General features: G+C 39.2%; 1 protein-coding gene across 1 annotated transcript in view; it reads left to right on the forward strand.

Moving 5' to 3' along the window:
* Positions 1 to 14,399, forward strand: part of LOC122654328 (UDP-glucose:glycoprotein glucosyltransferase) — a 155,638-nt gene that overhangs the window by 138,946 nt on the left and 2,293 nt on the right. Inside the window, exons 31-35 of the mRNA XM_043848377.1 lie at positions 7,223 to 7,325; positions 7,469 to 7,627; positions 7,770 to 7,910; positions 8,062 to 8,105; positions 8,204 to 8,318. Coding sequence (XP_043704312.1) covers positions 7,223 to 7,325; positions 7,469 to 7,627; positions 7,770 to 7,910; positions 8,062 to 8,105; positions 8,204 to 8,318 — 562 coding nt within the window. The remainder of the gene's footprint in view (positions 1 to 7,222; positions 7,326 to 7,468; positions 7,628 to 7,769; positions 7,911 to 8,061; positions 8,106 to 8,203; positions 8,319 to 14,399) is intronic.

Below are 14,399 nucleotides of genomic sequence, written 5' to 3' on the forward strand. Positions count from 1 at the left end.
ATCACTTATATTTCTATTGTAACAAAAGATTCCCTTTTTCTTTCTCCACTAGCAAGTTTTTTCGTAAAACTCCATCTATTCTGGTGTGGATGGCAGGTCCCGAGGACATCACCAAATGCATCTGTAGCATGCCTAATTAACAGATATAAATTTGTCCTGTCCACCCCCAGGGCTAAACGTCTCTCTTCTTTTATGCACAGATAACATATATCATGCAAATGCGTCAACCCTTGAAGGAGTTTTTTTTGGGTGAATAAATAATTCATTACCAAAGAGGAAAGAAAGAAAAAGAAGTACAGCTACCCTCAAATAGGAGGGAGAAAAGAAAGATAAACAGCCAAAGACTCAAACACGGGAGTCCGAGGCTAGAAGAGAAATAGAAGATAGACCCTAGGATACAACAATGTGTCTGTTCCTTGGGGAGTCAATACAAGTAGAGGGAACAGCCAAGTTAAGTTTGGCTTTAATTTCAAAAGAAATGGAATCCCAAATCTGTTGATGTGATCGAGATTTGGTAGTCCATTTCCGAATATTACGTTCCATCCAAATGTGATTGATGACAGCATAAAAAGCCAGCTTCCCAACCACGTCACACAAGGTAGAGCCACCAAAAGTCATATCAATCCAAATCCATTCTCTGTCGAACGGGAGACTGTTGTGATTGCTTGGCCAACATTTTGCTAGGATCCCCTTCCAAATGGCAAAGGAGAAAGGACAAGCAAAGAAGAGGTGATTGGAGTCCTCGATTGCATTCCAGCAAAGACCACAACTAGGGGGCACCGAGATGTGTCGATGGTGAAGAAAGGACTGCGTTGGAAGGCAGTTGGAAAAGACTCTCCAGGCTGTAAAGCAATGACGGGGGATATGGTGCTTGAACCAAACAAGCTTCCTCCAAGGAGCAATTGGACCACGAGAACGAATGAGGTCCCAAGCAGCTTTGGAACTGAAGCTACCCGAGGAGCTCGGCAGCCAAGTAACACAATCACCTCGAAGGAGGGGTCTTCTAGTAATGGAAGGCAAGAAACTCCAAATGTTGTTAAGCACCGGGTTAGTAGAGTCCGGGGGGGCCCAGCCATTGGAATCAATAATATCCGCCACCAAAGCATTTCGAGCCAATCTAGAGCCATAGATAGTTCTAGGGCTAACCTGATGAATGAGAATTCCCATAGGGTGCCAATGGTCAAGCCAAAAGGAGGTGGAGGTCTTATCACCTATACGGGATTGGATAGATCCAAGAATAGACAGACGAGTGGCAAGAATCTTGTGCCAAACCCAAGAAGCATCTAAGGTTACAGAGACGATCCAAATAGAATCCGGTTTGAGAAGCCCAAAGTAAATCCAATCAACCCAAATGCTCCTCTTTCTAGAGGCAATCTTCCAGATCAACTTAATGATACCAGCTGAATTCACTTCCGTGATTCTTCTAATGCCCAGATGATGTAGTCCTAGGTAGGAGTAATCCCATTAGGAGCTAGGGTAATAAGATCACTTAACAAGGCTGCCGGTTTGGGACAGCTTAGGCTAAATAGGGCAGAAATTTGGGTTAGGGTTAACTAATGGTAATGGGGTTTATAGGGTTTTAATATGCAGGTTTTGAGGGTCTTAATAAACTAGGTTTGGTTAGGTTTGAATAAGTTTTTAAAATTTCAGAAACTTAGGTTTAGGGTTTCGGGTTTTGGGAATGAAGGGATGGGGTGTGTTTTAGGTTTAGAGCTGGGATTAGGGCTGGAGCTTAAGGTCGAGGCTTCTAATGGTAGAGGAGAGGATTCGGCCAAGGTTTGATGAGTATTGGAGGGCTGGAAGTAATGGTTCTGGAATTTAGGGTTTTAAGGGATTAATGAATCATAAGGAACTAGGGTTTTGATGGGAGAATGGACCTAGGGTTAGGGTCGAGTGGAAGGGTTACTGAGCAGGGACTGTGGTTGAAATTTGAGTGTAAACTGATGAGGGAATAGGGCTGTAATGAATATAGAAGAAGCTAGGGTTTATGGGATCGATTGGGGAATGTAAGGTCTAGGTTAGAGGATAAGAAGAAGAAGGGTTATTTGCAGAATTCTGTAATAACTTACTTGTAATGGAAGAACTTCAATTGCAGCAACCTTGAAGAAACTTGATTGAAGAAGAAGAAGGACCTCCCGATCTACAAGATGCAAGGAGTCGCCGGAGTCCACCAGCCCTAACCCTTGATATGACTCACAAGGGGTCTTGATATGACACACAAGACAGTCTCTGAAGAGAGAAGCAGCAGCAGCAAAGGCTAACAGCAGGAAACGAAATTTTTTAAACATAAATTGGTGGGGAAGCCTCTCCCACGATTCTTATTAAATAAGAGGCCAAAAGGCCTATTCCTAAATCTATTACAATTTAAATCTCCCACTTAAATCGTGGAGAGGTGGACCAATTTAAAAACAAATTAAAAACTTAAAAGAAAAGACTCATCTACCCCTAATGACTTAAAAACAACTTAAACTACTTAAATTAAAGAAGATTCCCTACTAGCCAATAGGATATAAGAACCTCTTAGCCAATAGGATCACTTCACTTAAATTAGACCAATTGAACGAATTGGATGCAACCAATTTAACTCGGTTCAATTAAAAACACAAAATAAAAACTAAGTATGGAAATAAACTAAACTAAACTAAGGCTCCTACTAAAACCCTAGGTTTAGGGTGGCTTCTTCAATTCGAGGAGGCTAGGATCTGCATCACCAGACCTCCTTCCTTCAAAGGGAGGCAAACTGAAGCCCAACTGATGGGGTGAAGAAATCTTGAGGAGTCAGAGCCTTTCCAGAGAAAGGAAGTCATAAGGGATTCCAAAGACTTGATGGTGGACTGAGGTAATCCATAAATTCCTGACCAATAGATATAAGAAGCTTGCAAAACAGATTTGATGACCACCAACCTTCCCGCATAAGAGAGGAGCTTGCCTTTCCAGAGGTGTATCAAGCTATTAGTAAAATTGCAATGTCTAAGTTTCCATTTGGCTAGTTAGAAAGACTCATAATCAGATGTCATTGGGGATATATTTTCTTAGATCTGCTTTCCAAAGTTTAATTTCATAACTTTTAGAGTATATAGCATAATTGTAGAGCCGCAATGAGGCCCATAGGGTCCAACTTCCTTTGCTGCCAGGTTTAACCTGGCAGAGAAATCACATTTTCCTTCCTCAAACCACTCTTCCCACCTTAAAGTATGTGTCAGTGATGATGGTCTCATTTCACTTTATGTTATTCATGGTTCTTGAGGTGACAAAGTGCTCCTTAGGTGGAAGGCTCCCTTTGAGGTCTAAGTCAACCAGTCACCTTATGTCTAAGGTGCCCAGATCCAAAAACTGGTAATCTTTCCCTCCAAATGTTATGAATTTTAATTATCTCTTATTTCTATATTTTTATCATGTACCCTGGAGTTGTGAACCATGGAACCATTACAACTATGATACTATTTTTTATCATATATACTCTGGAGTTGTGATTATGGAACCATTACAACTATGATTACTGATAGATCACCATGAGTCTATTCTACTACTCACATATTATTTGTGATTCAGCTCTCTTTGCATTCCACTCCCTTATCACATATGTGCATCCAGTTACCTCCCTCTAAGGCTCTAAAGAGCCATCTTGCACCGGCTCCATTTATTTTTAATGACCTTTCAGAAAGATTTTACTAATAGCTTGATACACCTCAGCAGTTATGGATGACGTAAAATAAGAAGCTGAAACTTAATTAATGCTAATTTTGTCGAAAATGGGATTTGTGTACAGAGAGATGCATATGGGTATTCAGTATTAACTATCCACTTGGTCATTGTCTTTATAGATGCTCCGACGCCATTTCCCAGAAAGAGAAAACAAACAAATTGAGCCTAGAGCATCAATGCCATTCTCCTAGACATGATGTGTTCATCAATCGATTTGACCAGTTATTAGAGCTTTCTAATTTCTTTGGCTTGCAGCTGGTTTTCATGCCAACAAATAGAATTTTTCTTTATTTTCTTCCCTTGTTTCCTTCCAACAGAAGATTCTGTGATCATCTTTACCATTGGAGCTGGGATATGTCAAGAGAGTCAATTGTTAGGGACTGGCATATCATTATTGTCTCTGGGCCAGTTTGACCCCTCATCACAGCTTGGTTCCCTCCCCCCTCTTGGAAAGCTGATATCCCACTTTGATGGGAGATCAAGAGGGAATGCAGTGCCAGCTGGTACAGGTGGTGCTATTAGGGATGATCAAGGCAACATTCTAGTGACATTTCAGGCCCTAGTGCTGTGCAAAATCTGTTGAAGTGGAGGTTAGAGCTCTTATGCAAGGCTGAGAGGTGGCTGTCGTGAGACAGGTTAGAGACTTGATAGTAAAGAAGGATTCTGATACTGTGATTCGTTGGGTGACAAACTATGCTAGTGAACCTTTGAGGCTGTGTCACATTATATGCAGAGCTAGATCTTTGGCGTCCTCAGTGAACTGCTCATTTGGCTGTACTCCAAGATCAGTTGTCTCACTTGTAGATGAATTTTCTTGGACCAGCACGTCTAGGCAGACTCTATATAGGAAATCCCCCGGATGAGATGTATTTGTTAGACTCTTGTTGCTTGGCTCTGTTCTAATAAAATTGTTGTTGCCTAAAAAAGAAACTGGGGCCAGCAATATTGACATACAGTATATCAACAATCTAGGAAAGATGCTCTTGTCATGAAAGTGATCAAACCTTCGACTACAAGTTCATTCTCTTCTGTCCCAAACATCTATTTCCCATTTCTGCTAAGACTGGATCTGGTTTTTGAACTAATTGGGGAATTTAGGTTCCTTACAGTTGGAAGTAATTCAACGAACAGAGCAGTCTAACCTACTTTCCCCATCCTCTTCTTTCTTGCTTTTCAATTAAACCCAATACTTTATAAAATCAACTCTTAATCCTTTAAGATGCCAACTCTCAACTCTTCTATATTTCCAGCTTTGCAATATTCTATTTAGTTATTTATTATTATTTGTTGTGGTGGGGGGTTTGAAATCTATGTTCTTTTAGTACAGTTTTATTATTGTGATTTTTATTTTATGTTTATTTTGTTTCATCATTTGTTCAAAAATGCAAATGCTTATCTAGAATTAACCGTCCGAAATTTTTATTTCTAGGTAAGATCTTTATTTCTTGCATTCCTTCCTGATTTAAAGCATGGAACTAAATCTCGGTCGAAACTGACTGAAATCTCTGAGTTGTCTCGGTTTCGGGCCTGACCGAAATGAAACCCATGGTCGAAACCCAATTTTTGTCCCTGAGTTTCAACCCAGGGTAGAAACCCATTGTCGAAACCTCAAAACAAGATCGGGCACGTCTTGGTTTCAGGCCTGACTGAAACCAGGTCCAAAACCAAGAACTCGATCCTTGATTTAAAGTTAATGTTAGATATATGGCCAGAATACCGTGGGGGGTATTCTGGACCTTTTCTTTGTTATTTTATTAGTTTTGTATTATGTGGTTTAGTCCCACATTGCTCATGTACATATTTTACTATTCTTTCATTCTTATAAATAAGAATGAGACATAAGAACTCCATTGTTGGCAAGCCACTTGTCTTGAGCAGCCCCAACCTCAGTAGGCATAGCAGTGGATCCCCTAATATGACCAGTAAGGCCACGGCCAGCAATGGCAAAGGAGGCAGACCTAGACCAAAGTAGGTAATTGGTGCCATCCAACTTGATTGGATTTGGAGAGAAAGTATGACACTCTGGTTTGCTGTTTCCATCACCAACATAAGTAGCAGTCGAATCCACAGAGTCACCCATGGAGACAGTGAAGAATCCCAAATCGGAGAAGAGGGCTGTTGTGAAGAGAAAACCAAGAACACCTCCAAGTTAAGGGCTGAAACAAGGATGAAAACCCTCTAATAATGAAGGAATAAGTGTCTCCAAGAATCAGCAACAGCAGCCAGAGAAAACCTTGAGATCGATATTTTCAGGGTTTTGAAAAAAACCCTGAAATTGCTGAAATCAATAAGATGATGTGAGGTCTGAAAAATTACTGTATGAGGCTGAAATTGCAGTCAAAGGACACTTGAACAGATGTGAAGCACTCCTCAAAAAATCAGAATTAACTGATAAGTGGAACCCCAAGATCGACAATTGTCAGGGTTTTGAAAAAAACCCTGAAAGTATGAAGAGATATCGATCTTGAGGGCTGGAACTTGATGTAGCTTGATGTAGGTGCTGGAATACTGATCTGCCGCAGGTCTGAAGCTCCAATATAGTGAACAAAATCCTTGTAATATAGTGTGAATCTGTCCAATGAAGGCTGAAGTCTTCAATATTCGCAGAAAAGGAGGGCAGCACCTTATCGATCAATTCTTCATATCATGAAGTGAGGTAACAAGGGAGGGCAGCAGCTGGATCAATCGATCACCTCATCAGTGCTGCCCTATGGGACAAAGAAGAACAATGCAAAACAGAGGAAAGAAGAGGAGAGAAGAGAACAGGAGAGAGATCGAGAATTAGAGAAGGGGAGGGAATCGTGGATGGTTCTAATTCATAACCAGCTCTGATACCATGTTCCTTTGTTGGTGGGAACCTTGTCACATGGCGTAGCAAGAAGCAGAATGTTGTGGCCAGGTCCAGTGCTAAGGCCGAGTTTCGTGCGATGGCCCAAGGAATTTGTGAACTTCTGTGGCTTAGAGGGTTATTACAGGATATCGGTGTTGCTGTCCATCTTCCCATGATGCTTTATTGTGACAATAAAGCAGCCATTAGCATTGCTCATAACCCTGTCCAACATGATCGTACTAAACACGTGGAGGTTGACCGACATTTCATCAAGGAGAAGCTTGAGGCCGGCCTCATTTGTGTTCCTTTTGTGAAGTCTACTGATCAACTAGCTGATGTGTTCACTAAGGGACTGAGTAGCAAGCTGTTTCATCCTATCTTAGTCAAGTTGGGCATGCATGATATATATGCTCCAACTTGAGGGGGAGTGTTAGATATATGGCCAGAATACCGTGGGGGGTATTCTGGACCTTTTCTTTGTTATTTTATTAGTTTTGTATTATGTGGTTTAGTCCCACATTGCTCATGTACATATTTTACTATTCTTTTATTCTTATAAATAAGAATGAGCTTGGGATGAATTAATCATCCAAGCATAGAGTTCTAATTCAGATCCACTTAACAGTTAACTGCCAAATAGCATTATTGAGAGCTCTTAAGTGATATTTGCTGAATTTTCTTCTATAGGTACGAACGCTTTCTCAAAATCATGATCCTCAGTGTTCTTAAAAACACACAGCGGCCAGTGAAATTCTGGTTCATAAAGAACTATCTTTCTCCTCAGTTTAAGGTTATCTTCTTTTTAAATTTCTTTTCCCTTTTCCTTTAATGTTTGAAGTGCAGGATGAAATTTCTTATTTCATGGATTCGTATTGAAAAAGGTTTGTAGTACCTGAGGAAGATCCTTTGTTTTTTTTTCAATGTTTCATCCAGGATTTTATTCCTCATATGGCTCAGGAATATGGTTTTGACTATGAGCTCATCACTTACAAGTGGCCTACATGGCTTCATAAGCAGAAAGAAAAGCAGAGGATTATCTGGGCATATAAAATCCTATTCCTCGATGTTATTTTTCCTCTTTCATTGGAAAAGGTAATATTGTTTCTGTAATAGTCTTCGTAACTTCATAACTTTGATTCTCTTCCCACCACCCCTTAATGTTATTACAGTCTTGGCAATTCACACGCATGTTGACTTTTGAAATGTTTGTCCCATACTCCCATATCATCTGCAGGTTATATTTGTTGATGCAGATCAAATTGTTAGGGCAGACATGGGAGAGCTATATGATATGGATATAAAAGGAAAACCTCTTGCATATACTCCTTTTTGTGACAATAATAAGGATATGGATGGGTATCGCTTTTGGAGACAAGTAATCTTCTTTCTTGTGTTTAGATTTATTATTCATAGTTCCTAAAACTTACAATGTTGATTTTTAAGTCGTGGTAGATCCTTTTGGCTCGTTATTTAATCTTTTTAGCTCAAGTGATTTATTAAAATTTCCCTTATATTGTATTAAACAGGGTTTTTGGAAAGAACATTTACGGGGAAGACCATATCACATAAGGTACAGTGGTTTTGCTTTGATTTTCATGTTCTTGCTGATCAACTAACATTTTCTTGATGGAATATTTCCAGGCCTAACTCATGAAATACAATTTGCAGTGCCTTGTATGTTGTTGATCTGGTGAAGTTCCGACAAACTGCGGCAGGGGACAATCTTAGAGTTTTCTATGAGACCCTAAGCAAGGACCCAAATAGTTTATCAAATCTTGATCAGGCAAGTGGTTGTTTTTATGACTCAACCTCTTTCAAATATTATTACATTGACTTTAATTCCTCCAATTCCCCTACAGATCATAAAAATCCCATTTATTTATTATTTTTATGGTTGTCTTCGTCTTCATCCACTTAAATATCAAAAAATTATGACTCCTCAAGATTCCTGTCAGGAGGAGTCTTTTCTTGTGTTTATGGACCCTCGTCACCGCCTAGCGGGCCATATCCAACTGCCTCCCAACGCAGTCTTTTATCATACATAGCCAAATCCATGATTTAAAGTTGGCCTGGATACGAGAAGATGTTGTCGACGAAAGATGACCCATCACCTGATGCACCCCCATACTCAAAGCTGTGGAATGAACTAGAAGATCCACCGTAGCCACCACCATAGCCACCCTCATTAATGCAAAAGTCGACCTCGAACCAAGGAACCAACGGGAGATCGAATGCAGCAAGATCAATACAATAAAGGAACAAAATAACTGAAACTTTTTGTTATTGCTATTTTTTGTTTACATATGAAAGAAGAACATCAAAAGATAGGAAAGAAGAATAAAGGGATATAGAAGGGGGAATAGGATCAGCTATCTCAGCCAGGCTATCTCAGCCCATCGTCCTCTCACCCAGAGCTTCTCACCCACGGTATCTCACTGTTGCCACATCTCACAGCTTCATCAATAGCTCTTTTCTCTTCAATCTCTGTGTCTTTTCTGTTTAGCCACGTACATGTATTTATAATAAAACAACCCAATCCTAATCGAAGTAAGAAACTGATTAATAAAACCTATAAAATAGAAACTAGACTCTGACTAGGATTCCTAACAGAACTAGGATTCTCAATTACGATTACAACTCAAATAGGAAACTAATAAGTGTTTAATAATAAAAATAACACCAAAAACCAACTCCCTAAGCCAGCAGTCCCATATCAGCCCCCACATCACTGTTCACGTGAACAGTACAACAGTGCCTCGTGGTACTGTTCACGTGAACAGTCTTTTTTCTTTTTTTTCTGTTTTTTTTTTTTTTGCGTCTTCTTCATGCTGTGATCTACATCACTCATGGCCACCATACCCTCCATATGCTGAACTGGTGCTCTCGAAGGATGGTCCACCACTATATCCACCATACCCAACAGCTGAACCAACACTCTTGAAGCCACTATCAACATGATGTGCTGGACTAGGGCTCTGTCCTGTGAAGGATGGTGCACGCCAATCCCCAAATTGTCTACTCTCACCCAAACTCAGGGCTTCCATTGTCCCAAACAAGCTCGATACATCCATGCCCATCCCAGCTGCCTCCTTCTCATGTCTGAACTACCTGCGTGGACCTTGAGTGTAGCCTATCCTGTTACATGCATCATGATCCTCATCTTGCGTGGCATGATCAAACTGAGTCTCCCCTGTGAATTTGATGGGCTCTGATGCTAGCTCCGGATCCTTCATCACCTGGTCCTCACATAAGGCTACTAACCTATCACCATCGCCCTAAAGGTAGGTTTGCTCGCTACCTTTGCCCTCCTCAGTTGTGCAGTCTCTGCATCTTCCCATTCTGGCTCCTCACTGTCATAATCCTCGTCCCCTAACTCAAGCATCCTCTCTAGACATGCATCATCAAACTTTTCCCTGGCTGCCCTCTTGTCATGCCTTTCCTGTACCCCACCCCTTAGATGCGCTGCCATAGCCGTCTTTATCTCACTTGGAACACTAGGGCAGCCCGTGACATTTCTATCACCACCAGTAAGATGCCAATTCAGTCTAGTGGCCCCACCTCTCTAATTTTTATGTGATAGTAATTGCACTCAGATTTCTTCTTGTCGGCCAAAGGGGACTCCCATGCCTCCATGCAATATCCCCGCCTTCCCTAGCCATTATGCACTAGTTGGCACACTGCTGCAATAAGAACATAGATTATTAACATGTCGACATCAAATATGGCTCCTAAAAATGCATGAAAGCTTATTTTAAATATCCCCCTTAGTTTTATATTTTTTGCCTACTTAATTTTTTAATTTTTTTTAATAATTAAATAATCCACAGAAAAAATTAAAGAACAACTCATTATTAATCAATTTTGGCTGAAAACATATTTCCAATATTTACATTATTTTTCTTGATTTTTCAAACCAAAACAGAATATTTTTCTTATTTATTTTCAATTTCATCAATTAATTTTGAAATTTTGGAAAATTAAAAACAAAAACCAAAAATCGACTCCATCAAGCTATAGATCGGCCAACGGTGTCTAACATTTATTAATTTGAAGTCCATCCATCACATATTACCCCTATTTTTTTTTTCAAAAATCTGTTTTTTAAAGCAGAAAATTCAATAAGTAATTCAAAAACCTAAAAAAAGGGTAAATTACAAGTCACCCCCTGTTTTTTGAAAATACTCAAATCACTCCCTGTATTAGACCCCAATATGACAAGTTAGTCCCTACCGTTAGTTTTATGCTGTTAAGTGATGATGTCAGCCAGTTAAATAAATTTAAATCTCTAAACTACCCTTGGCATCCAAACATAGATTTTGAAAGGTAATATTGTAAATTTAATTCTGATGTTTAGTACAAGAGTAAAATAGTCCTTTCACACCAATAACTAACAGCAAACTAACACCGTTACTGTAGAGGGAGACAGATGAGTATTTTAAAAAACCGGGGGTGATTTGAGTTTCGTTTGAAAACCAGGGTGTGACGTGTAATTTACCCCAAAAAAATCTGATTTTGTGAAGTTGTAGATCGGGTCATTCTATCTAACATAAAAATTGAAACACAACTACCATGTCTATAAGTATATTCGACCAAAAAATAGATTTGGGAAAAAATGCATTACATTAAAGCTCCAATCTGCAAATCCACTCTCTAGAAGGGTTGAATGTTTATGAGAATGCGAAAAAGAGATGATTAATTACGTATTTCGGCCAAAAAATACAAGTTTTGGAAAAGAAACACCTCCCCTTAGCCAAAACCAGCTTTTGTGTCGAAACAGACTAGTTTCACGCAAAATAAGGCATTTTATATATGGGGTTCAACTAGGTTCCGGTCAAAACCTGGTCAAACCCTAACAAAGCCAGTGACGATACCATTTTGACCCATGGTATCATCTCAGTATGCAGCAAAACTGAGACCTTGAACCATTGTTGATGATTGACTAGTAGGTCTAGTCCAACCATCACACATCACAGTCACTCCATAATCTGACAACAAACCCTTGAACGTCTCTATGTATTCCTTTAACTCCTTCCTCTGCTTAGGCAGATACTCATTCATCAACTCATAAACAAAGGGCCCCTTCACTCTCTTTCCAGCTTTCCCTACTATGTCCAGCATGTCTTGATCGTAGGGTCCCTCAATAGCATGTGCTGGGATACTGTGCTAAAAGAACTACTTCCACACTGCATCCTCCACCTTACCTTCCAATCAGACCACACTTACTTCAGCTTTTGCTGTCTACTGCTCTGAATTCTGAAAACTGTAGTATCCTGCTCAATTATGTCAATAGCATCATCATCACTGTCTACTGGGGGTGGGGCTCCCCTCACACTCTGTGACCTCCTGAAGGGCAACTCTGGCTGCTTCTGTCTCTTCCTACCCCATGTAAAAGAACACTAGGGCCAACCTTTCCTGCCATTGCTCTAGATCTTGAACCACTAGGACCAGCCACTCTTGCAGCTGCTCTAGAGGAACTATCTCTTCCCCTGGGCTCTGTCTCTTCTACTTCTACATGTGTGATATGGCTTGTTACCCCCGCCTAACATATTTGTCTCTCCTCTGCCTCTGCTTGTCTCTCCAGTATTGCCTCATCAAACTCTTCCCTTGCGCGCCTCTTATCTAACTTCCTTTCTATTCCTCCCTTCATGAGGGTAGCCATGGCTTTCTGCACCTTGAGAGGAACCCTGGGGCATTTGGCTACATCCCTATATCCACCTGCTAAATGGCACTTCAATCTTATGGCCCCACTTCCCAAGATTTTCTTTCCACAGTAATTGCATTAAGACTTCTTTTTGTCATTCCCAATAGGTACACCATGCCTCAATGCTATGTCACCCACATCTCCTCCCCAAGCAGCCATGATGTACGTTACACTGTTGCAACAAAAAGAGTTATATTATTAAATTTTCTGCGTCAATTAAAAATCCTATGGCAACAAGTTATTTCCTATTTTCTACTTAACTCTTATTTTTTTTCCTTAAGCCTAATTTAATAATTTTTGTAAAAATAATAATAACTTAATTAACCAATATGTAAGAATGGAACAATGCATAGTGTTATTTTGAGTTGAAAAGATAATAACAGTACCTTTAAATTTTTTTATTATTTTTCAAACCAAAACAGTATTTTTTCGTAATTTTTTAAAATATTTTTTATTTTTGAAAATTAAAATAATTGTGTTTTGGAAAGAAAAAAAAAGGACACTGTGAGGCCATATCAGCCAACAATGTTTATAAATAACATTGAGCTCCAACTACTTATTAACCATGTTGTTTTCAAAACTTTGTTTCAAGAAATCAATTCGTTAAGCCAGAAAATAAAAAATTTAAAAAAAAAACATTTATTTAAAAGAGTCCGGATATTGATACAATTCATCTCATTCTTCTTTGTAGTAGAGTACTTCAGTAGATTTCGCTTCGTTTACTGTTTAGTTCAGTCTTAACTTAATTTAGGGTTATTCTATGTAAAATGAAATCTCAATAACAATAAAATAAAATAAAGAGAGGAGTCTTTATAGGCCTGCCTACCATCCACACCAGAATAGATGGAGTTTTCCGAAAAAACCTGCTAGTGGAGGAATACCTCCTAGGGATAAGAGACATAGGGCTGAAGAGAGAACCAAAAAAGGATCTTTCAGGTATAATCCTGCATAATTTCGAATGTTATCAGTTCCGGCATGTAGACCAAATGATACAATGCGAGCAAAAGTTCCTAGATTCATGGAGATATAGAACAGCAGAACTAAATCAGACTCCGTGAAGTCATAGATCGTCTCATGCTTCATATAAAAAATTGAATCCTAACCACTACATATTTACCCTATTTTAGGGTATGCCTCAAACTGTGAGTCTTCAAGAAATCTCCCTCAAATCCACCAAATGTTCGTTGTAGATGACTTGTTGAAGCTTCCAACAAGTTGTTCCACCAAGATTTGCAAGTGAAATGGTCAAAATACAGTAAACACACTGGAGGTTTCGGTCAATATGGTTTTTAAAAACCACGTTTGTAACACTTCAGTGAAAAAGTATGGAATCGCCAAAAATTCTCGAGATTTCGACCGAAACTTTGTCAGAACTTTGCATACCTGCAGAATCAACCTTGGTTTCATCTCAAGCTCGGTCGAAACTGTAATTTTTTTAGTATATTTCGACCAACTCCACTGACTTCTTGAATCATGTTTCAGTTAAAATCTCTTAGAATTTTATGATGGTCTGATCTTAGATCAGGTTGTACCACTGTGTTTGTCATTATTTTAAATTTAATTGAACAATCACGATCCAAATCAAGCATTTAAAAAATGTTTAAACATTATTGTTGAATCCTATTTTTCCAATTATAATTTTTTGAAGCTATTGATGGTGCAATCTTAAGTCAAACTATACCATGATGTTCGTCATTGTTTATTAAACTATATGAATGGTGATGATCCAATCAAAGGTTAGAACCATATCATTCCAATTGGAATATTTTTTTTTAGATATAGGAACTTGGGGCATTTTGGTCATTTCATCATCTTATGTTAACATCTCCTTAACATTATTTGTGATTGGGTACCCCAAACATAGTTTTTAAAATGTTAGGTACCTTAAACATATTTTCCTTAACATTGGGTTCCTTAGGTGTAATTTCCCCCCACCCTTTTTTTGAAAAGTGTGGTGTAAAGAGTTCTCTCCCCTCTCGATCTCCTTTCCCTCTCTCTCTCTCCAAGTGGATCGATCTCTCTTTCCTCCCCTTCTTCGATCTGATTTTGTCCCTTGTAGCAGGACAGTTGTTTCCCATAGCTCCCATTATCTCTTTTTCTCCTTCCCTTCAATACCTTGTTTTCCCCTTCTATACTGGTTGTCACAAGTACTGAAACCAGAAG

Source organism: Telopea speciosissima, chromosome 3, assembly GCF_018873765.1.
Source record: "Telopea speciosissima isolate NSW1024214 ecotype Mountain lineage chromosome 3, Tspe_v1, whole genome shotgun sequence".
Lineage (NCBI taxonomy): Eukaryota > Viridiplantae > Streptophyta > Magnoliopsida > Proteales > Proteaceae > Telopea > Telopea speciosissima.